At 38.5% G+C, this 27,751-nt stretch overlaps 1 protein-coding gene across 12 annotated transcripts in view; it reads right to left on the bottom strand.

Moving 5' to 3' along the window:
• The window catches only part of Celf2 (CUGBP Elav-like family member 2), a 672,814-nt gene that overhangs the window by 119,625 nt on the left and 525,438 nt on the right, over positions 1 to 27,751 (bottom strand). For all 12 annotated transcript variants that reach the window (XM_090318888.1, XM_090318882.1, XM_090318877.1 and 9 more), the window contains one exon: positions 12,169 to 12,365. In XM_090318888.1, the coding sequence (XP_090175014.1) occupies positions 12,169 to 12,346 (178 nt within the window). In that variant the 5' untranslated portion in view covers positions 12,347 to 12,365. The remainder of the gene's footprint in view (positions 1 to 12,168; positions 12,366 to 27,751) is intronic.

Genomic DNA, 27,751 nt, shown 5'->3' with positions numbered 1-27,751 from the left:
GACATCTTTAGATTACAATCTACTTTTCCAATTTGACCATTACCTTTTTAGAGTCCTTCTTAATTAAAAAAATGAACAATTATTCTGTATTTATTCTTAGTAGCATACCCTGTATGCCTACTTCTAATGGACAGAGGACTGTTTTTGTAAACAATGTGGGTCAAACAATACTCAACAACATTGCATTAGAAAACATGGTCTCAAGATCAGTAAAATTAGGGTAATTAACAAAGAACTTGAGACTTAAGCTTAAATTTTGTCTGGGCCTGAGGCTGGGACGAAAATTAGATTTTTTTTTGGAATCTATATTTTACCATATTTAGAATTATTGAAGATAATAAAGTTCTCTAAAAGGTATATACTACTACTTTTCTAATTTGATCATTACAAACACTTCTAAACTAGCTTAACCATAGTTAGTTTTAAACTTTTATTAGAAGTAAAGTCTGGAGAAGGAAAAAAACTAGACCTTTCCAACCTAAACGTCTTATCATCTGGGGTCTCTGGAGCAAAAAAACCCAAAAAACTTATAAAGGAAGGTAGTTAAGCAGAGGCTACTCTCAGGCTGTTTCCAGTAACTAACGAATTGCTCTACACAGAGCACCATTCTTTGGGGCCAGTAGCCTGGACTTCCAATTTCCAGAAGATTGGTTTCACAAGGTCTTTCTGTATGGTAATCCACAGTGGTATAACTGCATAGCAGAGGCCAAAGCACCCCCACTGAATGAAAATCTCATTGGGTGCAAACAAAAAGACAATTGAGGTCTTTTAGGCACACAAACTGTAAACATTCTCATGATAACTGCAAATTGTAAGGTTACCTAGACTTTGTTTTTGCCATAGATCTGTAATATGTAGGTTACCTACTTAAGCTGTGAAGTCCTGGGCTTTTTTCTCATATCCATTTTTTTTTTTACCAAAGAAATCTGTTCTTGTTTTTCCCCTTTCCTTCCCTGATTCAAATAAACAAGTAAGTGTATATACAATGTAACTGTGACCACAGATACAGCAGGACAAAGGATGGAACCAGTATAACAGCAGTATTCACAAGACAATATGTTGAAAAACATAGGAGGGGGTGGGGGGAGGGCAAGTGGGAAAAAAAGATGGAAAGGGGAACAATTTTCAAGAAGTACTCACTACATTACGAATGTAACTGTAAGCCCCATACATTACCCTGATAATAAAACAAATAAAAAGTGTTGTGTCCATATAATACAACAACAACAAAGAAAATAAATCTATTCCTTGTTGAGAGACTATATTCTTTATTCTTCTAAAACTTTAATTCCAGAAATGCAAATCTCCTAAGGACCAGATGACTGGGGACTCACTGAAGGCTTAATGTTCCAGACAGGGAGAAACAAACGGAGGAGCCTGCAGTAATTTGTTTTCTTTGATATTGACTTTGATAGTGGTGCTCTTTCCTTCCCCCTCCCTCTCTTTCTTTTCTTCTTTTTTATTTTTCTCCAGAGATGTAAAGAGCAAAATGTACCCAGGATAAATGTCTGTCAGAAAAGAAGATGCTCTGTGATGGATGTAACTGGAATTATGGCTATCCTGAACAGACACAGTTCAATTACTCCAGAGTATGAGGCATCAGAAGGGATGCCCTCTTACTACAATTTAAAAGAAGATCAGTGAACATTTCTCCCTGCTTTTTGGTCAGTCATTCAGTGGGTGGTATCTGTAAATAAAAGTAATTTTAAATTGTTTGAAAAAATACATTGCTAAATGTTTTAAGGTATCCGTATGTTGTAACTAATAAACCTCAGTCAACCAACAAGGGAAGGATATAATAAGTAATGTAAAATTAACTCAGGATGAAGGTATTCTGCCTGTGGACTATTGAGGCAGTACTACCAAAACTGGAGTTTCCCTAGAAAATTTAGGAAATCATTCCTAAAGGGTGAACCAATGTAACAGCAGTATTCACAAGACAATATATTAGAAATGAACTTTACAACTTGGGAAGGGGTGGGAGGAGAGAAAGTAGGAGAAAAATATGGGAAGGGGTAACATTGTTTGAGAAGTAATGTACTCACTACCTTATAAATGTAACTGTAAATCCTGCCATACATCACCCTGACAATAAAAAAATTAAAAAAAAAAGAAATGCAGAGTATAGTAGTGCATACCTGTCACCTCAGCTCATGGGAGGTTGAGGCAGGAAGAACACAAGTTAGAAGCTAGTCTGGTTATATAGCAAGACATTACCTCCAAACAACAGTAGGGCAGAAATCCTTTGCTATTTTAAGTGTATTAAAATGTACCCTGAAATGGGGACCAAGACATGAGAAAGGGTATCAATGTTTGTGAAGTAAAATACCTTCTATGTGGTGGAAAAAAATGTACCATGGCTGTATCTTCCTGTTTAATTTTTTTCCTCCTCGATTGCTGACTTTGAGTTCATACCACTTAAGTAAACAAATCCAAAGCTCACTTGTATTACATAAATACAGTTTCTGACAGGTTTTTAAGAATAAAAGAAGGCACAAAGCATAGAATAAAGCCTCCACACCCACTGAGGCCCTCTAATATCAATCCTTGTAGAAAAATGCCAAGAGTAAAACCATCAATGTTTTACAGAATAAACCTTATATAAGATTAGCAACTCTCTTTAGATGATAGCAGCAGTATTCACATTTGTTCTCATGTGGAATATGTAGAATGCTGCTGGATGGTAGGCATTATTTCTTCATGATAAAGAAATTCTCTTAACCAGTTTGCAATCATAATACCAGTCATCACTCTCCTGACTCTATGACCTATACTGTGCCCAAGTGCAAAGGAATCATCAGCACTGAGAAGAATCCTACTGCAAGTCTAAAAGAAAGTGAGGTTCCTTGTTCAGCGTCTTCTTCCCTGGCCCTGGTTCATTGTCCATCCCTGTGGTCTCCTCCCGAAGAAGCTTTTCAATTTAACTAAACTAGGAAGAGATTAAGACAAAGCTAGATTTTATTAATGGATTCCTGAAGACTGAGGTAAAGCTTGTAACAAGTCACCATCAAATTCTAAGATCAGCACATCAAGCCCCCTGAGTTATCCTTACTGCTGCCTGACTAACAGGAAGCTGCAACAGTAACTGTGAGAAGCATCACAAGGAACGGCTCTTACAAGTGGTAGCCTCTCCCAAAGGTAATATGAATTTAATTTTTCTTCCACCCAGAAAATCCTGGGATCTTTACAGGACTGCAGATGCACAGTGTTTATCACTACCTCCCAGCACATTTCAAGAAAAAAAAGAAGTTTGTTCTTTGGGCCTGGGTAACAGTAATAGTCAACATGAGCCACTTCCTTTTTCTGTGTCTCTTTTGGCTGAAATGTCACCATAAACAGAGACATGAGATTAGGCTGAGGTTCCATTTCCATCTTATAATCTCTAAAGATAAATCATTTGAATCTAGTCAGTATTCATTTCTATAAAAATCAGAACAAAAACTAATCATTTTTAGTTTAAAAAATATAAATATCCTATTTACAGATTTTTTTCCAGAGAACCCATGATCCTGGATTACAATTCTGATTTATATTCAGAAAGGGGTGATTTAAAGCACAGAGCTCATTATTATTTATAGGTTCCAAGTTTGCTCCCACTTGGACCCTAGCATTCTATTTTCTGCTCCCTCAACTAAGCCTTTTAGGTGGTGTTAGAACCACAGCCACCAGGGACTTCTTTGAATCACTCAGGCCCTTTGGGCTTTTCAGTAGTTTTGCTAGTTTCTCCTGCAATCAAATTTTCCAAAGCAGAAATTTTAAACCTATCCTCTCAAGTCTTCAATTCTACTCAGCCAAATTATCACCCATTTCTCCAATATTGAAATTTTCTTTTTTCCATATATTTTTTATTATATTTAATAGAAGGGTTACATTATATCCACCAGATAGAAGGTGCATTACTTCACAAACACTGATACCCTTTCTCACGTCTTGGTCCCCATTTCCCTCCCCGTACCCCCGCCCCTCATCTTGTTTTCCCCCCTTCCCTATCCTATTTCAAATAATCAAATATGCATATATACAATATAACAGATAACAAAATGAAATACTGTAACAATATGGGATAACCAAGGAACAGCAAAAGAGATGAGAGATATCATAGTACATTAAGGACAACAATCACTCATTATATGGCTTCTGTTTCTATATCCTGGAGATCCTTTCATTTAGTGTCATACTATATGGCCTTAGGTATCTAGGTTTTGTTCTATTGTAAATTTCTGCTAGGAGAGCCCAAGGTTTCTACTGATTATGACAAATGAGGGAAACCATTGAGCCTATGTTCCTTTGAGTCTGGCTTACTTCACTTAATATGATCTTTTCTAAGTCTTTGCATTTCCTTACAAATGGGGCGACATCATTCTTTCTGACAGTAGCATAGAATTCCATTGTGTATAAATACCACATCTTGTTGATCCACTCATCAACCGAGGGGCATCTAGGTTGGTTCCACATCTTTGCTATGGTAAATAGTGCTGCAATGAACATCGTTGTGCTAGTGGATTTAGTTGTTTCTGGATGGTTGGGTAAATGACAAGTAGTGGAACTGCTGGGTCATAGGGTAGCTCTATGTTTAGTCTTTTGAGGAACTGCCATGCTGCTTTCCATAGTGGTTGAACAAGTTTGCAGTTCCACCAACAGTGTAGTAGTGATCCCTCCTGGCCACATCCCCTCAGCATCTGTTGTTATTAGATTTCTTGATCCTGGCTATTCTAACTGGAGTGAGGTGGAATCTTAGAGTTGTTTTGATTTGCATTTCTTTTATGGCCAGAGATGTTGAGCATTTCTTCATGTGTCTATAGGCCATTCTTAATTCTTCTTCAGAGAAGGACTCTCCTTAAGTCTTTGGCCCAAAGACTTTGAAGATTTGTTGTGGAGTGATTCAATTTTTTGAGCTGTTTATATATTTTAGATATGAGGCCTTTGTCTGTTGTATGGTTAGTGAAGATCTTCTCCCACTCTATAGGCTTTCTAGTTAGTTTACTAGCTATGTCCTTTGCTATACAGAAGCTCTGCAGTTTAATGCAGTCACACTTCCAGATTTTCTCTGATTTGTTGTGTTTCTGGGTCTTTATTAAGAAAGTTTGACCTGTGCTTCCATATTGAAATTTTCTGCTTCCTGACTCCTCTATGTCTCAAATATTTTTTTTAGCCTTCTATCTGTGCTCTTTAGCTTGTTCTTCTCTCTCTTCAAGAGCTCTTCACAGTTTTATGATCTATACAGATTTTTGCTCGTTATCTTTTTTATCATTTGGGAAAATAACAGCAGCAGCACATGTCTAGGCTTTTGTTCTTTCATGATTGTACAACTGCCCTTCCTCAATTCCCACTCTTCCCAGTTGCTTTGGCCTACAACCTTCTTGACCCATATATGGCACCTTAAACTCAGCACAATCAAGACTGAAGTTAGTACTTCTTCATTTGCACCATCACTGATTGCTTCTCCATTTTTTTTTCCAGTTAACCTCAAACCTCTTTGTCACCTATGCTCTAATTCAGTTAGTAAGTTCCCTTTCTTATCTATTACTCAGTTCTTCTCTTTCCATTCTGATGATGGACAGTGTTTGTCTTTCAATACAAATCAACCACTCCACTAGCACCCTCCTTTTCTTTTCTTTTCTTTTTTTTTTTTTTTGCCAATCCGGGGCTTGAGCTCAGAGTCTGAGCACTGTCCTTGGACTTTCTCAAGGCTAGAACTCTACCACTTGAGCCTCAGCACCACTTCCAGCTTTTTTCTATGTATGTGGTACCAAGGAATCGAACCTGGGTCTTCATGCATGCTAGGCAAGCACTTTAACCACTAGGCCAAACTCCCGGCCCTCCTTTTCTTTTTTTAAGGCCCACTTTTGAGACTTACTGTTGTCTAAAAATGAAAGTCTTCTAAAAACTTGGCCTTAGCCTATAAATTACAGAGACAAAAGAATCAACAGATGAGACCTCATTCAAATAAAAAGTTTTTGCACAACCAAAGCAACAATGACTAGAACCATGAGACAAGCAACAGAATGGGAGATAATCATTACCAGCAAATTCAGTGAACAGATAAAAAGTTTAATATCTAGAATATAGATAGAATTTAAAAAAGAATAGAGGGAAAATTAATAAATTAGCAAGTGGGCTGAACAAACAGTTCTCAGATAAAGAAATATAAGAAATGTAAGTAACTAACAGATACACGAAGAAATCTTCAAAATCCTTAGCTATAAAGGAAACACAACACAAAAGTAGCCAAAGATTCTGTCTCACCTCAGTGAGAATGACAGTCATCAAAGAAACAAACAATAACAAATGCTGGAGAGGATGTAGAATGAAAAAGGAACTCTCATAAATTGCTGGTGGGAACTTAAATTGGTACAACTACTATGGAAGTCCATATGGAGGCTCCTAAAAATAGAAAAATAGACTTGCCTTATGACTCTATTATATTTCCACTGGATGTGGAGTCAGTATACAAGAAAGATATTTGCATACCTATGCCTATTATCATGCTGCTCACAATAGCCAAATGGTACAATCAGCCAACATATCCACAAAAGATGAAAGGATAAAGAAAATATGGTACATATATACTGTGGGTAGAACTGGAACATCATGTTGAGGAAGGTAAGCCAAGCTCAAAAACCCAAATATGGTATGTTTTCACCTACATGTGGAAACTAGACCTAAAAGACATATACATATTTAAACATGTACATTTGTATGTACAGTTATATGTGTGCACACTCCACAATTCTGTGAGACTATGTAGGAGGACAGGGGGAAGGAGAGAAGCAGAAAGAAAAAAATAAAGAAGGGTGATTTTTTTTAGAAATATGATGCAAGTATGTAGAAAGCCAAATGAGGAAACTCAGTAAGAACTGCTGATTGTTAAAGGGGTTGGAAAGTGGGGCAAGAAAAATCAATAAACATGATTATTAAAAAAACATCACATGCACATCTGGAATACCATGGTGAAATTCCTGGTGTAATTAATACAGGAGAGAGACAGAGATAGAGACAGAGACAGAGAAAGGGGTGAGGATATGACTGCAAAATAAAACAGGCTCTGGTGGAAGGGGAAATGCCAGCAGGAGTCAGTCAGAAGGGCTAATGAAGATCATTAATGAAGATGGATATGGTTTACTTGCAGGTATGAAAATAGAACACGACCTGCTGAAATTGCTTTAAGAAGGGAGAGTGAGATAAGGAGAGTAACAGAGAGGGTGTTAATAAGAATACATTGTATACAAGTATGGAACTGTCACAATGAAACCCCTGTGTGTGTGTGTGTGTGTGTGTGTGTGTGTACCCTGGGGCTTGAACTCTGAGCCTGGGTGCCATCCCTGATCTTTTATGCTCTAGACTAGTGTTCTACCACTTGAGCCACAAGACCACCTCTTTGATTTTTGATGCTTAATTGGAGATAAGAGTATCATGGACTTTCTTGCCATGTCTAGCTTTGAACCATGATGCTCAAATCTCTCCTTGTTGAGTAGCTAGGAAACTACTAATGAAACTACTCTTGTTCAACTAATATGTGCTAATTAACAAAAGAAAAAGGCCCTCTAAAAAAACTGTCTCTAGACTATGAGTTACAAGCTTTGTGAATTTTCCTTTTCCCATTTCATTTCATACAATTCACACTTTCTCCAAGCTTGGAGAATTCAGCTTCCAAAATACACCTTGAATGTTCGCACCTGTTGCCTGAATTAAGTAGGTTTATCCTCCTGTAATATTTAGCATTTCTACTTACTCAGATCCTATTTTTATCATTGAGATTTGATAAAGATGCCAAATCTTCCCATATTCTATAAGCAATCTTCCCATATTCTATAAGCTATATATTCTTACCTTCTGACACCCAGTTTCAATATGCCCAATTCATTCTTTCTGGCTTGCCCTTTGTTCCTGTTCTCCTGTATTACAGTTATTTATATACTATCTTTATTATTCTTACTGGATTTTATGTTCTTGGGGACAGTGATGATGACTGTGACAACTCTAATGTGCTCCCATCACACTGTGCTCCTACTGTACCCTACCTCTGTACAAACCATGTAACTTCCTTACTTCAACTTCCTGTAAGAACTATAACCACTGTTAGATGAGATTAAGGAAGTGGCAAAGGAAAAAAAACAACACAAAACAAAATTGAATTTAGGCTTGCTTGATTTTAAAAGCCATGTTTTTATTTACTATGTGGTATTCCTTACCATTCTTAGCTTTGGCAGATAAATTAAAAACAAAACTTGTCCATAAATCCTAGTCTATGTAATTTTGTTAGCCAGAGTTTCAGTAACTCTATTTCCCAGTTCTTATTTTTGCTAATTTAAAAAGAGGACCATGCCAGGAGTGTGATGGCTCAAGCCTGTAATCCTACTCAGGAGGCTGAGATCTGAGGATTGAGGTTCAAAGCCAGCCGGGACACTAAAGACTGTGAGACTCATTACCAACTCACCCCTAGAAAACCACAAGTGGCGCTGGGGCTGAAGGGGTAGGGCAACAGCCTTGAGATGAAGAGCTCAGGGACAGCACCCAGGCTTAGAGTTTAAGCCCCACAACTAAAAAAAAAATTGGGACTTGTTCTTTTACCAGGACTATTTTGGACTTCAATCTTTCTACTTATGTGTCTTGTGTAGTTGGGGTGACAGGCAAATGCTATCACACCCTGCTTTTCATAGGTTGAGAAAGGGTTCAAGAAGTTTTGCCTGGGTTGGTCTTAAATTGTAGTCTTCCTGGTCTCTGTCTCCCAAGTAGCTAAGATTACAAATACGAACCACCTCAGATGACAGAGACTCTGTGAGAGGACAAGAACAGGAAAGAATTACGCTCTAATAGTAAACAGATTATAAAATGTAAAGAGAGAAAAAAGTTGTAATCACTTGGAAAAGAAATAGTCTAATTCTGTGTCTTTCCTTGGAACTCTCAAGGTCAGGGAAGCAATGAATCAAGGCCACTCCCAAAGACTTACTTGAATTGTTTACACTACATTTAAAGATCCTCCAAATAACTCTAGTCTCTGACAGTGGCCTTGTGAAAACATGATGACCGTACTCTGTTGACACAGTCAAGATCCATGTAAACTCCTAGTTTACATATAAACAGATGAAATAATACATGGCACATGTAAGTATCATGGTAAAGAAAGTTTGGTTGTTGTTTTTTCTTTATGTGTAAGAGGTTAAGGGCTGTAATTCTCTGAGAGATAGTCATTATGTAGTCCAAATCTCATCACAACAAATAACTTTACAACAGAGATTTCTGTAAAACAAAAATCCTTTCAAGTTTTGCCTGACAGCCCATGTATTTCAGGCAATATTTGATGTAAGACTTATAGTTCACAAGAATGGGAATTGACCTGTATTTCTAAAGGTGAGATTTGAATGATTTCATCTGCAACTGATAACTAGAAACATGAGATAGAGTGATGCATGATCCAAAAGCAAAGGTAGAGATGAAATCCATTGTGTTTTTAAAGGGTGAAAATTCCTTCCTTTCACTGGAAAACTCTTAGGTCAAGGGGAAAACTTCTGACTCAAGTCATGAAACAGAGATCAGAGCTGGTTTCTGGTTTCACTATAGAGAGGAAACTGGATGTAACCCTAAAGATGGATGTGAAGTTCTCTACCCTGACGTGCACTTGCTGGGTAAAGTAGGCGAGGATTCTTTTTTTTTTTTTTTTTTGAGCTTCAGTTTCCTTGTTTCTAAAATATGACTAACCTTTCTTCAACATCTACTTTCAAGATGTTGGCAAAAGCTATATGAGAACACATACAAAGCTTCTAAAAAGCCCAACAGCCCCCAAAAGTTCCATCATCAAACTTTCTTTTCTCTCTAAGGTCTAGGGCTTCTGCAGATTTTTCCATGATATTAGAAGAGTTAGTAAATGAAACCCAATGAAGGTATAGACTCACATCCACTCTGGCTAAGGTATTGCTTAAAGTAACACCAGACACAGAATGGTCGTGTAAGTGGGCTATGCTCAAGTATTGAGTAAGAAAAAGGTCTTTTGGCTAAGGTAAGACATATACAAAAGCTCACGTGCTAATGAGCACGTGTCATAACAATAAGTGAGCTTTGATTATTCTGTCAGAGCTCATTTTGAAAAATAATAAGAACCAAATATCCTGTCACAGTTTTCTAGTTGAGGATGAACTATGGCAGCTGATTCAGTCTACTTTTCTTTTTGGGTGATATTCTAAGTGTGGGAGGGCCCTTGTGTGGCAATTCCTTAGTGCACGCTATGCATTATACAGTCTCTCCTTAGAAGGATAATGTACAAGTATTGGATTAGCCTCTGTTTAGGAAACATCTGAACAAACAGCTTCATAATTTATTCACTAACAGTTCTCAATATTGTTCTCATTTTTGAGGTTTTAAATTCTACTGCTGGTTGGATTATCTAATTTTCTATTTTTCAAAGTATAGGTTGATCCAGTTTGTGGTGACAAAATTCTGTGGCCTCTTTTTTACAAACCAAGTGTCATATTTTGTGAACTAGAGTCTTACGAACATAACCTAAAGACAAGTTCTGTTTGCCTTTAAACAATGAATATTGGAATGGGACTTTAAAAGTTTTCCAAAATCTTGTCAGACCTCTGCAACATAATGTACAAGAGGTGTCCCAGCATTTTTCAGTCAGAATGTGAATCTTAAAGCTTTCTTGAATTCTTAGACTTACCCTCCTTGAAAAAAGGTATGCACCAATATTCATTTGCCCAAATGAAAAGCACATCCAAGCCAAGTACCTTACACATAAATTTCTAGATACGCAGCAGGCTGAGATCTGAGAAGTGAGGCTTGAAGCCGGCCTGGACAGAAAAATCCACAAGATTCCATTTCTAATTAACTAGCAAAATGCTACACTGGAGGTATGGCTCAAGTAGTAGAATGCCAGCTGTGAGTTATAAAATCAAACCAGAGCATAAAGCCTTGAGGTTAAGCTCTCTTAACACACACACACACACACACACACACACACACACACACACACACACACACACACACACACACACACACCCCAGCACATATAAGCCAAACAGTGAACGAACTTTCTTGTTGAAATGCAAAAAAGAGGCTAGGGCAGGGAGTTTGGCCTAGTGGTAGAGTGTTTGCCTACCATGCACCAAGATCCATGTTCTATCCCTCAGTACCACATATACAGAAAACTCGGAAGTGGTGCTATAGCTCAAGTGGTAGAGCTCTAGCCTTGTGGAAAAGCCCAAGGGCAGTGCTCAGGCCCTGAGTTCAGTCCCTAGAACTGGCTAAAATGCTTGGAAAAAATATTAAAGCACAGAGGAAAGGGAATCAAAATGGTTCAAGTGAGAAGGGTAAAATAGCGACTAAATCCAAGTGGCAGCAACAGAGGAGGTATTTTAAATTCAGTCTGCAGAGAGCTTACAAAATAGGACTTGAATACACAGAAGCATCACCAGTTCTTGTTCTCTGTTTTAATAACTGCAACCTCCACCTCCATCCCCATCATCTTAAAATGGAGGCAGTAATGAGCACTGGATTGTACACTTTAATCTGAGCACCGATAAGGGCGTAAACCTCAAAGCATTTCCAAAGGTGTGCTAACTATCTCAAACCACTAGAGCGCCACTACTCCTGGCTCCGAAATGGACACTTCACTTAATGATCCCCGCTCTCCCCCAGAATGGTCGTCTCTCCTAAAACTGAGCCCTTATTTTCTCGCACCAGTGACATCACACTAATAGTTTATAAGGCATTTTGAGGTCCCTACAGGCTGTGGGAAGTGAAATACAATTGTAATTACAAGAGAAGTCATGGGAAGGAAGCACAGAGTTACAAGGCTGAGCAACACTGTTTCTACAAGGAGCCACCACCCCGCCCAGAAAGAGTCAGGACTGCCTAGAAAGTGACCTCACGGAGCCATTGGGCGCCTGGACAGAGGCTGGGCAGTGTCCCTGCCCTCCCTCCCAGGTCCCACCTGTCCCAGTGGGCAGGCGGGAGCATGGGGAGGAGCCCAGAGCAGAGCAGCCAGAGCACAAGGGCTGCCAGTACCAGCAGCTTCTAGCAGCACTCTCTTGTCCTCTGCCATCCCTCCTGCTGGCTGAGGGCTCTGGTAGCTCTGGGTAGTCCAGTGATGTCCACAGCAGCCTCAATGCTCACTGGGCACTTGGCTCAGCCTCTCCCTCCCCACCAGGCACCCCATGCTGTCTGTACCTTTACTCTGGGGAGGGTTCTGACTCCGGTCCCGGAGGACGTTGATCTGGTAGACGGCTCCATAAGGCTCAAAAAGTTCTTTCAGCTCCTTTTCTGACCACGACCGGGGAATCTGTCCGACAAACATCTTAATGGCATCTGGGTCTGGCTGGTCTGAGTGATCCAAAGCTCCGTTCATCTTGTTGGCTGTGCCGTTACTGTCAAAAACGGAACCAGGAGCCAGAGTTAGGGCTGCAGGGTGAGGGACAGGAAGAAAAAAATAGTGGGGGTGGGGGTGAAGAGGCGGAAGGAAGAGGAAGAGGAGCACTGGGGAAAGTGCCCAATGAGTCGTAGAAATTGGATGAACTAAAACAAAGCAGAGGCACCATTAGGTCGCTCTTGGGCGGCACTAAGGAGGCTTTCACTGCATGCTGTTCAACACTGCCTCCTGGGCACAGGGCAGCGCTGGGCTGCCTGTCACCCAGGGCGTGGACATCTCAGAACCAGGCTTGGAGGCAGCTGGGAGTTAAGTGCAGGTCTCAATCTGCCAGGCTGCCATCAACACCGCAAGGCAGAGGCAGCTTTATCAGCTCTGCGTTCAGTGTTATCAGCTCTGCCTTTGCTATCACTGGGAAAGAAAGGCAGGGCTGGGTGTCTGCAGGATTTCTTTCCTTTTTCCCCACTCCCCGCCCTTTTTTGGAGATTTTTGGGAGAGAGGAGAGAGGTGGTAATAATAAAGTCACATGGAAAGAAAATGAAAACACTTGGCAGTTGTCAGATGACTAATGCAAGATGCTGGTGATGAATGTGCAGAGTGCGCGAGGCATCCATGTGTACATCAAATTAGTACGTGGTTGCTGCTCAGAATGGAAAGCGCTCCAGCCAAGCAGCTCAGCACTGCTGATTGGCTGCCCATGCTGGAGAAAAGGGCCAGAGCGGGGAGGGGGCTCCCTTTAAAAAAGCACATTGTTTAAGGGACCCAGGCACAAAGGGTTTAATTCACGGAGGCAAAAGCATCTCAGAATCGCCTTTGTGCTGAAAAAGAAAAAAAAAAAAATGCAGCTCCAGAAAGTTGAGTTCCCACTAAAGGACACTGAATATTTCAAATCTTTCACACTCCATAAATTGCTCTCTGTATATCTGACTTCCAGATGTAGCACTTAAGTTCTAAACAATCACACGTTGGGAGAGGGAGAAAAAAAAAGTCTGTCTTTTCTTCTTTTAGCTTCAGTAAATATTTGGGGCTGATACAAAGCACAAAACCATAAGCTTTTGCATGTCTGTCTTCCTAATGTTTCCCAAATCCCTGTTTGGAGGTCAGCACTTGTTTGAGGCCTGTAGTTCTGGCTACCGTCATATAACATCCTTGCCTCTTCTTTGGAACTACAGTAAATATCAAAGCAAAATCACGTGGCTTTTGCTTCTCTGTCTATCCACAGACCCACAGACTACATCAGCTACTCTGCCAGGTAAGAAGACTCAATGAATGCCCAGTGGCATCTACAGAGCTCTGTCGGTGACCACCCCCACTCAGTATAAAAGCAGAAAGCTTAAAAGGGGACACAGTGACTAAAACCCAATTGCAAATGAAAGATGTGGTTTTACTACAGCCTCAGGGAAATACTCAACAAATAATCCAAAAAGAGGACTTTAAATCTTTGCAGGTCTAGCCTCATCTTGAACACTTTAAAAAAGAAAGAACTCTGAAGCCCCTAAGCCTGTAGAAAAGAGAAATCCTGAATTATATTTAATTTAGCAAGGAAAATGATGGCAAATATTCCTCACTAGGTCGGGCCTCCAATTTCTACTTCTTATCCCCTTATTTTAATACTTTGTTTTATCCTTGAGATAAACAATCAGACTGTCTCACTTGAAGCATTTTTGGAGCTTTCTCTAATCAGCCTTATTGTTATAAAAATGTTCTGCTGAATAAAATATTGAGCACAAAATCTTCTTTCAACAATTTTAGGTGTAATGTAATGGTTGTTTATATTAGAGCTGGGTTGTTTATCTTGTTCTTATGTGCCTATACGTCTTTTCCACTCACCCTGAGAACTCAATGAGTACTTTAACCCTGTAAAGCTGTGCTGTAAGGGACAGGGGTGGTAGAGGCCAGTGTTCACAGCACACTGAGAACCGAAAGTGTGGCAAGACTTATTTCTGGGACAGGAAGGACTTGTGGTTATTGCTGTTGACAACTAACTAGAATGTGAAGAGAAAGATACTGCCACAGGTCTTAGCTAACAGAGAGGAAGCTCAAAAAGAAAAAAAAAAAGAAAATGAAATAAAAGAGACAGACCATGATTAATATTAGAAGAGGTGGGCCATGGTATACTTGTCCTAATATCTAAACTTAGAATTCTAGAGCACACAGTCCTCAGTGTTTTCTTCATGAGAGGCCTTTCTCAAAAAACAAGCCACTGAGTCATATAAAATGATGAGAGTTGAGAGGGTTGAAGGCTTGTATCCTAGGTCATTTTATTTTTTGCCAGTCCTGGGGCTTGAACTCAGGGCCTGGGCATTGTCCTTGGACACTTGTTCAAAGCTAGCATGCTGCCATTTGAGCCACAGCACCACTTGGGCCTTTTCTGGGTATGTTGGTACCGAGGAATGGAACTCAGGGCTTCATGCATGCTAGACGAGCACTCTACTGCTAGTCTATGCTCCCAGCCCATATCCTATGTCTTAAATCAGCTGTCTGCCCTTCAGAGACACTTAGAGATCTTTGACCAATTTCTATCTCATGACCTGTGAATTCTGGAGCTACTATGTCCTAAACTGCTTCCCTAGCCCTCAGAACCTTCATCTACAAAGCAGAAGCTACAAGGTCTATCCATCATATAGGCTTAGTGTAATAACATGATCCAGAATGAATGCCCTATAAATGTCAGCTATTTCTACCATTAATTCCTTCTTTGCATCTGTGATACACTTGAAATGAGTGACCACTATAGTATAGACAAAAACACAATTCATCCTAAATAGTAATAATACATTTTAGATACTAGACACTATGCTTGATGCCTTACATTTTTAACCCCCATAGCAATTCTATGACACAGTAATTTTTCAGGTGCCAACATCTAAGAAATAATTTCTTTTCCTAAGGTTACAAGCATATAAATTATAGAACTAGAATTCAAACCCATGTACACTGAGCGGCAAAGTATTTCTAATCTACTATGTGGCCTTCTATTCAGTCTGATTTGTGTTGACATTGAACATCTTGTGGATAATGAATGAAGACAAAATCAAGAGCAAGTCTTACTGGATCCCAAGTATCATACTGCAAAGACACAGTCTCACTGAAAGAAAGTACACATATATGTTCCTCCTTCCGAATGTGGGAAAAATGATGCAAACCACTGGATTTAAGAGTCCTTTATGGCTACTTTAAAATCTGTTTTCTCAATCATCACATGAGTATTTCAGCCCCCACAGATCCCTTCTTTTTTGTTTTTGTTTTAATTTTTATTATAAAAGTGATATATAGAGGGTAATGGGTACCATGACATGTGAAAGGGTATCAATGTATGTGAATTAATGCACCTTCTATCTGGCAAATATCATGTAACCCTTTTACTAATTACAATAAAAAAAAGTGATATACAGAGGAGTTACAGTGATGGAAGTCACTGTTTTTTTTTTTTTAAACAGTGTTACTCCTACTTCATCTTCTCCCAGTTTTTCCCCTCCCTTCATTGTTCTCACAGAATCACACTGTGGAGTATCTCTTAAACACGATTACTTATATTCGGCAAGTAACCATTCAATTATACGCATAAAATGCTAGGGTTACCATAATCTTGTATTAAATAAAATTAACCATATTCTTGTGTAAGTGAAAAATATAAACACCACACCCTTCTGTTCCAATGAGAAGCTCTTATTTGGAATAGGAGGTACATCTCACTAGCCAATCCATTTGTTAATTTCATACCCAGAGAATCCTATGTCTTCTTACATGCTGGATAAATTCTCTGTAATCCATCTAAGCTTCCTAACTGTAGTTTGCTTCTAGAGACCTAGTGATTCCTTTTGCACTCTTGACGTGGGTGCACTTTTTTTCTCTTTCTTTTGTTTTTATTGTAATTAGTAAAAGGGTTACATGATATTTGCCAGATAGAAGGTGCATTAATTCACATACATTGATACCCTTTCACATGTCTTGGTACCCATCACCCTCCCCCCCCACACCCCCCATCCATCTTGGTTTTCCCCCTTCCCTATCAAATTTCAAATAACCAAATACAAATAAATTCAATATATCAGATAACAAAGTGAGATACTATAACAATATGAGATAACCAAGGGACAGCAAAGGAGATGAGAGACAACATAGTACATTAAGGACAACAATCATTCGTTATATGGCTTTTGTTTCAATATCCTGGAGGTCCTTTCAATTAGCTTCATACTATATGGCCTTATGTAGGGTGCAGACACTTTTAAACAAGGCAGAAATTGTATGCTTCAAGTTAAACCTTTGGGGCTTACTGGTCAAAGACCACAAAGAGCCAGAGTGTTCCACATAGTCAACCAATAAGGGCACAAACTTCTCAAATCTTAGAAAAATCCACAGAGTAAGACTCAGCTTGTGCTTTAGACTCAAATGAGACATAGCAAGTTCTTTTTCTTGTTGTTTTTTTGTGGGGGGGGGAGGCTGGTTATTTTGGAGATGAGATGTCATGGACTTTTCTGCTTGACATGGACCTTGATCCTCCAGATCGCAACCTCTTGAGTAGCTAGGATTACAGGCATGAACCACCTGTGCTTGGCTCATTTACTTAAGAATCTTATTGGCTGAGGCAGTTAGACTAGCCTGTTCATCCTTAGGCATCCTAGGCACACAGTGTTGTGCCCAACACCTTCTGCAATGCAGAAACTTAGATTTAAATTCAAGTAATAACCAAAGGCCTCCTATTCTATTGGTAAACTTTGTCAAGTACATGACATACAGTAGCACAGTTTCAGTTAGAATCATCTTCATTTTGGAGCTGAAGCAACTGACACTCAGAGGTAATGTGCCTTTTCTAATGTCATACCTTAAGGAAAGGTGAGTATGGAATATGGATTTATCAGTGTCATCTGGTCCTATTCCAAGATCTGAGCTTCTCCAGTGTAGTGATCCTGAGTGCCAATTCAAGTTTGGCTCTTGTCAAAGAACCCACTGGAAAGCTTCTTTGGGACAAATGCCATATGGAATCAGACCATAAGTTTGAGAGCATGAAGCCAACGAATATTGTTACTATCAGTCTCCAAGCCAAGCATAATGATGTTGAAGAAAAAAATCAGAGTGCTTACTTCTTGCTTGTAGCATGGCACTGACCTACTTCTCTACTTTATTTTCTAGTAAAATGAACTAGGTTTTAAAAAATAGACTTGAAAATTTTTCTTAGGTGCCTCTAAAGAAGTTAAATATCATTAAAAAGTAACAGTTTATTCAACACATTAATTCCAGGGCAATAAGCTTTTTATAAGGGGAAGTGATTTGCAGGTTTCTTTTTGGAGAACAGAAACACAAGAAGTAAGATTTCTAATCTTCCATTTTGTAAAAAGAAAGACCAATAAATTCACAAAATGTCTATAAGAAATGTCACATGGCCATAAAATACTGTATTAATGCCCCCAAATAATATAAAATGTCATCTTAGCATCGATGCTTATCCAAAAACTACACAAAAAAGATGAGCCGTCTAAGGAAAATTTTGTCTAAAGATAATCCCTTGATAGTTATTTATATTTTATTATTCCAGTATTTTTGTTGTTATTGCTTGGAATGACTTACATCAGTGCCACAAAACTGTGCCATGATAGAAATGATCCATAGATGAACAATCCACTGGGTCTGTGGAGTTACTAGCTGCAAACGGCTATCAAGTATTTCAAATGTAACTAATATAAGTAGAAGACTTTAATTTTTATTTTATTTAAATGACTCCAGACACAAATATATTTCTCCTTATAAAACCTTACTGGAGTTGAAATTCATCTATATGTATCTGTCTGTAGAGCTGATTTGGAAAAGTAGTAATGCAGGGACAGAAAAATGGTATTATTAGTACAGGTACACAACTTAAGGTTGGTAGATAGTAGAATGGCTAGCCTGGGTTCTCGTCTTGACTTAGTATTCACTTAATTGTGTGATCTCAGGAAAATCACACAAATACCCTGTACCTCAGTTTCCTCTCTTGTAAGGAGAGGCCAAAAAAAAAAAGCTTCCATCTGACTCTTAATTTTTATAATTCTGTGGGTTTTCCTTGTATGCAGAGTCTGACTTATGGAAAAGATAACTTAAATAATGTGATCAGCAGCCTGAAACCTTGGTATGATTTTTCCCTTCCACGTCCTCATAGACAACTGCGCAGAGGCCAGAGAGTTGACAAGGTGTCATGTAAGGTGTGGAAAGTACCACAGGCTCAGAAAGAACTGTGAGTGGCCAGCCGTTAGGAATGTTGTCAGAGAACTACACCTCAATTTGAGTCAGGGTTCTTCCTAACAACCTAGCGTTGTCCCCTCATTTCAGTTAGCTGGACAGTCACTCTTTCAAAGGGCTCTTGAATTATTTTCTTAGTATCACTGTGTCACAGCACATAAAGAAACAGGTGTGGTTTGGTTATCATAGGAAGCTATCCAAGTCTCAGATGCATTAGGTTAAAGCAGAGGAAAACATCTGGCAATGGGTCTGGAACCTCTGGTGGTTTGTAGGATGGATATGAAACTCACCAATATTACTGCATTGTCTTCTACATTGTCCATTTTGTTGCTGGTTGCTTTCTCATAGACTGACAACCCAGCAAATTTGGAGGAGGAGGAAGTACTGACTGCTGGAGGGCAGGAAGACCTATCAAAACCACACTCACTCCATCTTCAGGAGGCTCAGTCACTTCAACTTTACCACAGTTATTTTAAGTTTCCCAGTTGCTCTTCAAGCTCTAGGAACTGCAATCAGGGATAGCATCCAGCCCTTGAGTTTAAGCCCTAGGGTCATGGCTTGAACTCAGCCTGGGCTTTGTCCCTGAGCTTTTCAGCTCAAGACTACCACCCTGCCCTTGAGCCAAGCTCCACTTCCCCATTTCTAGAGGTTAATTGGAGATAAGAGTCTCAGGTCCCTTTTTGTGCCTGGCTGGCTTTGAACCCCACAATTTTGTGGGGTGGGTGGTTGTTGTGCTGGAGATAAAAAGCAGTGTATTATGCATGATAGTCTTTACCACTGAACTGTATCTCCAGGCAAGGAGCCCACACTTTCAAAATGAAAACTGATTTGATAAAAATGGCCCTTCCCATCACAGTCCAGCAGCAAGTTATGACAATAAGGGCTATATGTCAAGAGGAGTAAGCAACATAGATATGCCTACCAGATCCTCTGCAGACTTGGTTCTAACCACACTAATTACTAAGGAGAAAACAACAGGAGTTGTTAGCCATCACTGAAAGTATTTCACCTGGACTTATTTATGCAATAGATAATAATCAAGGTGGATTCATAACACCCTTCATTCACTGAAAAATCACTGGTTGGCCAAAGCAGAGGATTACTCCTTGCAGAATTTCAAACCCTCTGGAAGTTATTCTTACACAAAATCATTTCTTTTTCATTCTTTGTATTGGTGAGCTGCTTTATATCAGGCACCTGATAGGTTTGAAGCAGAGAGGTCTGAAAAATATGTAACTTATGCCTTTAAGCTGCTTCTAGCCAATGAAAAAAGACATTTATACAATATAAAACTCAAACCCAAGGCAATATGGGCTATAATAGAGCCTTATACAGATACTTATGTATATCAGTCAGAAACAAATGACTAATACAGTCAAGGAACTGGACATTCTGTATTCTATACCACACTCATTCATGGGGTCAATGTTTAAATGGAATTTGAAAGAAGAATCAAAGCCAAAAGTTGATAACTACATATCATTTCAATTACTTGAAACAAATGTTCAAAAAAGAAAAAAGTGGCTCTATCAAAGAAGCTGACGCATTGAACAATCCATCTCCAAGCATAGCTCAACTTTTCCAACAAATGCATGTAAGTAAGACACATAAGCTGATGAGACTCAGCACAGACTCCCAATTGGGTTGGTGGTCACTATGGAAATTGCCTGGTAGGCACAGCCCAGTCTCTCAACCGTTCTTATAATGTGTAGCTTGGGAACATGTGGTACAAAATCTCTCATATTTCTATTCTTGCACTCTGTAAGCTTCTGGACAGAAGTCTTCCTTTGTCAAATATTCCTGTCTTTCATCATGACACTATGAAGACGACTTACTTGCCTTTGACCATTTTACTTTGATAGTGGTCAGATGATGTGGTATTAAGTGTAATAAGTACCACATCAAATCCAGCACACCTAAAAATAACCTTTTCCTGTCTGCTTGCCTCCAATGAAGTTTCATGTTTAACTTTCCTGTTACTCTTACTAACTCATATTCTCCTCACACCCCAACAGTCCGAGAACAGAAGCAGTCTCACATAGAACATGTACATAATATAGACTGTGCTGACCTCTTCTTCCTTCCTTTGACCACTAATGCTACAAATATACCCTCATTAAGTATATGCTGACACTGAAATTTCTGATGACATCTTCAAGCATAAACTCAACGGATACTTTAGGAGTCAGTCCCAGAATCAAAGCATAAGGTGCTGAGGATATATTACTAGTAAAATGTAAAAGTATCTCTTACAGAGCGCATATTCTAGGACTGGAACAAGACACAATAAACAAAAAACAAAAAATAAAACACCAGATAATTAAGAGAAAGACTATTTCAATGGGGAAAATAAAACAGGGAGGTGAGGTAGAGTGTTAAGCATTTGGTTACAAGTTTAAGCTAGGTGGTAAGAGAAGATACGTCAAACAGTCCCTCAAACTCAGCCTTAATATCTATACTCTGAATGAACAGATACATGATTTGACATCACCATTATAAAGAACCACATTATCCTAATATTGTACTATAAAATCTCTGCTGATTGCACTAATGAGGTACTAAGTCATACCTGCTTTTATCTAAATGTCTGCTGGGTCCACCTGTCCCCAATAGCCACTATCTAATTCTGGCTATCATCCTGTTAGCCAGATCATTGTAAAATTGTTCAGTGGTCTTTCCTTCTGAACTATTTTGTGTCTGCCTGAAATTCAGAACTCTATCTAACTTTCTGTTAAATATTGACTATCTGTCCATTCATTATTCATTTTCTAATCTATCAATGGCAAAATTTAATCTCAGGAAGGTCTCTTCTCAACTTGCTTTGATCTACCTTTCTTAGTCATAAATGATATATAATACATATTATTCATATAATAAAGAATACAAATGAAATAGAATGCTGGTCTAAAGAAGGCTACGAGAAATATGAGGCATATAAAATTCAGAGAGAATTTCGAATGTCATTGTTTCCCTCCATTTATTTGGAAAATCTCAAGTTGACAGTAAGTGGGAATTAATGACATCATATTAATGACAGTAGTTTGGATCAGAAAACAATTCATTTGTGAAGGAAAGTATAAAGTTCTATAGACTAACAATTTTTTATTATAATAGAAGGGTTAAATTATATTCGCCAGATAGAAGATGCATTACTTCACATTGGTACCCTTTCTCGTGTTTTTGTCCCCATTTCCCTCCCCTAGACTAACAATTTTTTAGGTTTTTATTATCAATTTATGGTAATCCCTTCAAACACCTACATTCACAAAATGCCAGCAATAAAGAAAAAAGTCATCTCACAGCAACCAAAAATCTTTGCACAGTGTTTCTAGTCTGACTGACATTCTTTGGACAGTCCTTCCAACAATTCTTCAAAGAGTATTTTGTACTGTCTTTGCACAGTCTCTGTCATTTCAGACCCACAGGAGTTTAAAAGATTGCAACAGGTGAGCTCACATCCTGACAGGCATCAGACCTAAGACTCACAGAATCCAGGAGGTAAAAGCCTCCTAGTGTGAATTTTCTATCCAGAAATGAGACAGCAAAATGAGACAGTGATTGCACTAAATTCCTAGATGGCAGTCCAAAAGCATTTAGCTCTCTGATAGTCTGCTTAATGAAATTTACAATATTAGCGATGAACATGGCCAAATTCAGTTACAAAAGACTTCAATAGCTTTATGTATTTCTGAAATACAACAATGGAAGTTTATTATGGAACATAATCATGTCAAAAGGGAAAGTCTAAACGACATTGAACCTTGTTAGTCTATTTTTTTCAATTATTATTGTTTTGGTGGTAGTAGAGATTGAACTCTGCTTTGCTCGTATTAGCAGTACTTGTACCACTTGAGCCATAACCTCAGCATAGCTTTGCTCGCTTTTAAATCTCTAGATCACATTATCATATAAAACCAATACCAAGTACTACTTTTTTTTTGCCAGTCTTGGGCCTTGAACTCACGGCTTGGACACTATCCTAGGGCTTTTGGGCTTTCTCAAGGCTAGAGCTCTACCACTTGAGCCACAGCACAATTTCTGGCTTTTTTCTATGTACGTGGCACTGAGGAATCAAACCCGGGTCTTCGTGCATGCTAGGCAAGCACTCTACCACTAGGCCAAACTCCCGGCCCCCCAAGTATTATATTTTGTTTTGGAAATCTATAGCTTACCTATCTAGCATGACAGAAATTCATTTAGCATCTTAAATCAACAATTAAATAAGATTTGACATTTAATTTGCTTATTTCTTAAAATATACACCATCAAAACTAACCCCCTAAACAAATAAGAATAAAAATAGGATTATGTGCTAAATTATAATAGCTGTTATTCTAAGAGACTGAATGTCATTATATCAAAATTCCCCACAGCTGATTTTTTTGAAGCCATTTCTTTATTTTTTGACACTACATCTGGCACAATGAATACAGATGATCATGTGTTTATATATCTGTCTAACTGCCTTTCTCAAACAAAGCCAGATGGAGTCTTTCAGAATCAAATTAATTTCAGATTAATTCACTCTGGACCCGCTCCAGTTTCATGACTCTTCACTTTGAGGCACCAACCAAATCAATGTGAAGTCATGAGCTTAAAAGAGCACAGGTTTCTTGGTATCAAGGGACAAACACAGTATAACTCTGGTTGCTTTTCCTGCCCCCAAAGAAATGCATTTAGATACCACAAGCTGCCAGTTCAAGGACTAATCAACATTTCACTGTGTCAAAATCATCCAGAAAACAAAAAAACAACAAAACTTCCTTTGGATCCAAGCATCATCATGATTAACTTTACATTAAATATTTAAAATGCCTCAAGATGCTTCCAGCAAATACTATTGTCCTCATTACTAACACCAGAACCAGAGATATTGTAACTTGCCATACAAGCAGGCAGGTACAATCATGACAATACAGAGTTACATCTAAACAACTGAAATGCATATTCTCTGTCTCTAGCTGAAACTACTGAAGAAATTATAAACAAATGTAACAAGGCTTTGCTTGCTGTCAATCTTGGTGGATGCCTTTATTATCAAACTTGTTTCAATTGCAATTTGGGTTTCCATGGTGATGTAACAGTCAGCTCTGGAAAATTATAAGATAAATGTCAGGCAGTGATAACAGTGTTAATGAAGCTTCGGTGACAAGAAGCTCTGTGCTTCAAATAATAAGCTTATTTTCTATTAGCATATGTATAACCTGTCAAAAAACTGGAAGAGAATATTAAAAATCAAGTACTTATCTATCTATATTTAAGAGAGGGAAGTGACCTCTCTCTCTGGAACAGCTTAAACCTGAACCAAATAATAATAATATCACTTACTTCTTGGGAAAACTAGGAAGTCAAGGCTCTAAATGATACCTCAATTGATATCCCAAAATGCCTTTCTTTACCCTGTCATAGGCAAGATTTCTTTTTTTCTTTTTTTTTTTTTTTTTGCCATTCCTGGGCTTGAGCTTGGGACCTGGAGCACTGTCCTTGGACTTTCTCAAGGCTAGAGCTCTACCATTTGAGCCTCAGCACCATTTCTGGCTTTTTTTTTAAGGTATGTGGTACCGAGGAATTGAACCCAGGTCTTCGTGCATGCTAGACAAGCACTTTACCACTAGGCCAAACTCCCAGCCCCATAGGCAAGATTTCTTAAGAGTGTATCCTAGGCAATCTGCTTTTGTTTATGAAAGCTAAGACCTTCATCAACTGTGTCCATGGCAGATGATGAGTTTCAGAGAAATGCCAAACTAATCTTTTGGTGCCAGGAGCGAATCAACCCACCTCTTCATCTCTGCTTTAGCTTGCTAGGTAACTAGTTGGATCCCCAGTATCCAGAACCATCCTTGACAATGATCTAGTCAAAGCTGTACATGAAAATTTTAGGAGAAATGTGATGCATTCTGAAGACAAGCTGAGAATACAGTATCATTCGAGGTAAAATGTGTACTAAAAGAAAACAAGGAAAATTTCTTTTGGGGAGGAGTATAAAGGAATAAGGCAGAGGGTTTTTTTTTTAAATGTTCCTAAGAATATCCTTTTGGGACCCTTAGTTTAAAAAAGCTAAAATACTAAGGTTAAAAATGATAAGTTATAAGAATGGTAATTTTGCAAATCAAATTCTCTCGACAAAGACCAACAAAGACCAAACCTGTAGATATGGGCTTCTCCTGCAATTAATACGATATGACCTTTCTGAAAGACAAACTCTCCACTATTACTTCCTTAGCATATTTTCCTGTCTTTATTTAACTGTTTACTAGGAACTTATCATGTGCCAGGCACTGGGTTTGGAACACAATGTTGACATATTGTCACTATAACTTTCTCATTGTTTATAGTAGCTTATGCAATTTAATATTCAAGGTATAAAATAAGGTTCTACAAAGGTTCTTTTCTTCTTTCTCAGACTTTGATCTATAATAAAATGAGTTTTCTGCAGACAGGCAAAACCCCTCTTTTTTAATTAAAGAAAAGCAAGCTACTCAAGTCCTTCCCTACCAATTCACTATACATCTACCCAACTCCAATTTTCATGAGGAAAGTTAATGGGAAGTAGAGCAAGGTGTGAGGATAAGAACTTTCAGGGTAGCTTTAAAAAACAAAACAAAAATAAAAAACTCTAAGCCCTTGTTCCCCACAAAACATTCCTTCTCTTCAGAATGCGCTCTTGTAACTCCACAGGGCTCTCCCAGATTGTACAGGCCTATTTCTCATTGGCAGCTATGCCAAGGCTGGGTAGATCAGAGTGGGATTCCAGTAAAAGCCGAATAAGAATAGCTTAAACTAGATATTTTTGCTGTCAGGAGAACAGACTACTTTTTTCCTAGGAGTCCTTACCTCCACTCTTTCCTGCCTGACAAAATTCACAATGAGGTATGGAAACCCACAAATATTTTGTTCAGGTTTATTCCAGAAGACACTGCTTCAGTCCTCTGTTTAGCAACAGGGAACTTCTGAGCCTCTTGTGACCAATCCTCTGGAGGCATTTACCTCACAGCCATGTGCAGGACCCCTTTGTGTACTTTCCTGGCGTGTCTGCAGTAACGGAAAGCTAATAGAGGACCTCAAGAGTTCAAAACAAGCCAAATGCTATCATGACAGTAACAAAAGCCTGTAATACTTTCTCTCACATTCCCTGTTCTGTTTTCCTGTTATTTCACCCATGGAAAAGACATGGGGGAAAACCAATTCAAATACACACAAATCACAGGAACACTAGCCATAAAATTCATTAGCAGGACTGAAGTGGTAATCTCAATCTAGGGAATATATAGGGAAAAAAGTAATGGGGTTTAAATTTAATAAGTCACTTAGAGGATAGTATTTGGACTGGGAAACTTTCAGGTGCCCAATAAAGTCTAGTACTATGTCACTACCAATGGGGCGAGGAAACATCTGTAGTTATGGAAAGAAAAGGATGCTAAAACAACATGCCTTTTTCAAAAACAGTTCCAATCAACTCACCAGTCTCATCTTTTTAGGACCTTTCTATCTACTATTATCTATTTTCTTGTGCTCCTGTTAACTTCTCATGAACTCACATCATTGGTGAAGGATGCTATGGAACCAAATGTTGAAAGTGAAAAGTCACCTGCAATGATTATTCTTGGTATTTTAAAATTATTGAAATAATTACTTTTATTTTTAATAACACAAAGCATATTACTATAGTTCTTCAGTGTTAAAATGACAGCTCGAAACTGGGACAGCCAAAATTGCAATCATAATTTTCCTGAATTGACAATATTTGCTAAATAGACTCCTTGAAGAGAATACAGTTATACACACGGGAAATAAATAGGAGATTATAATTTAACTTTGACATAGCTTTAAAAGTGAGTTCAAAAGTGGAGGCTGAAAACAAGCAGCTGCTTAGGTTTTTCTGCTTTCTTATTACTGTTTAATAATAGAGATGCCTGATTATACAGAGGGAGCTCAAACTCTACTGGCCTGAAAGTGCTATAGCAATACTCTTTAGTTTGAGTTTTAAGTGTTCAAAGTTATAAGTTAAGTACTTATAACTACTTAGTTATAAGTATCTTTTTAGGTTTTAGGCTAGGCAATTTTGTAAGGGCAATCAAATAGAATAAAGAGGCAATTTTCTAACACTTGTATACTAGAAGCCTTTCCAAAACAATGTGGAGTAAATGGTGCACTCTTCTAAGACTTTAGATGTCAGGTTTATATAACAATGAACAGTCTTGTGACAATAAAAATTACTGACAACAGAAAGCATGGTACCTCCTGCCTTCAGTCATTTTCCTTGAAAAATCACAGTTTTTGTTATTGTTGTTGTTCATCCTATGGGATTGACTGAGGGAAAACAAACTTACTTTGGGAGATTTATGCCTTATATTACTGAAAAACAACAGTGACACAGAAGTTACTAGTACTGAAACCTGAATACTAATCAAGGATAGGATGATAAAGAAATATTACAATAACAACTTGAATGACTGAAAACAACAACCTACACACACACACACACACACACACACACACACACACACACACATACACACACCCAATACTTGAATTCCTCTGCCAAGGTCAATTTCAGAAACCACATTCCCCCCTGAGAAATTTAACTGAGTGAGCTCTTCTGTATCCATAACATTGAGAATAAATCTAACCATAGATAGGCATTAGTAGTTTGAAAATACACCTGAATGAACTGATACCTAAGGACAGAAATTTGTATGGGGGAAATAATGACATAACTTCCTAGTTAGATATCTGTAACTATATACTTACCTTGGGATCAGCTAGGTTGGGGGACTTCCACACCAGAGATTTCGTAAGTAACCCAAAGGATGCTGATCTCCAAGAATGGCTTGGCAATAATCCACCTTAGCACACAGGGAATAATGAAGAGCCAAAGAAGATAGACAGCAGCATAGCATGAACAGATTTAGAAACAGGAACACCAGATGCATCGTAAGGCCATGCTCAGAAAGTGCAAAGCCTTGGGGTTTATTTCAGATATTGTTTCCGGAAATGTGTCTGGTCATGCTGCTTATATTTATGTGCACTGTGTTTACAGAAAGGACTTGTGCTTGAGGAATTTTCACCTACATAAATGAAACCTAAAGGGCTATGCTGTGTGGGAAAGGGGATCTATTTAATATGCTTATTAATAATTTAGTAGCAGGGACTGGTCACAAGTCAGAA

This window comes from Megascapheus bottae, chromosome 26, assembly GCF_031878675.1.
Source record: "Megascapheus bottae isolate mThoBot1 chromosome 26, mThoBot2.hap1, whole genome shotgun sequence".
In the NCBI taxonomy this organism is placed as follows: domain Eukaryota; kingdom Metazoa; phylum Chordata; class Mammalia; order Rodentia; family Geomyidae; genus Megascapheus; species Megascapheus bottae.
The sequence above is the reverse complement of the archived record's forward strand: the minus strand, read 5'-3'. Positions and strand labels throughout refer to the sequence as shown.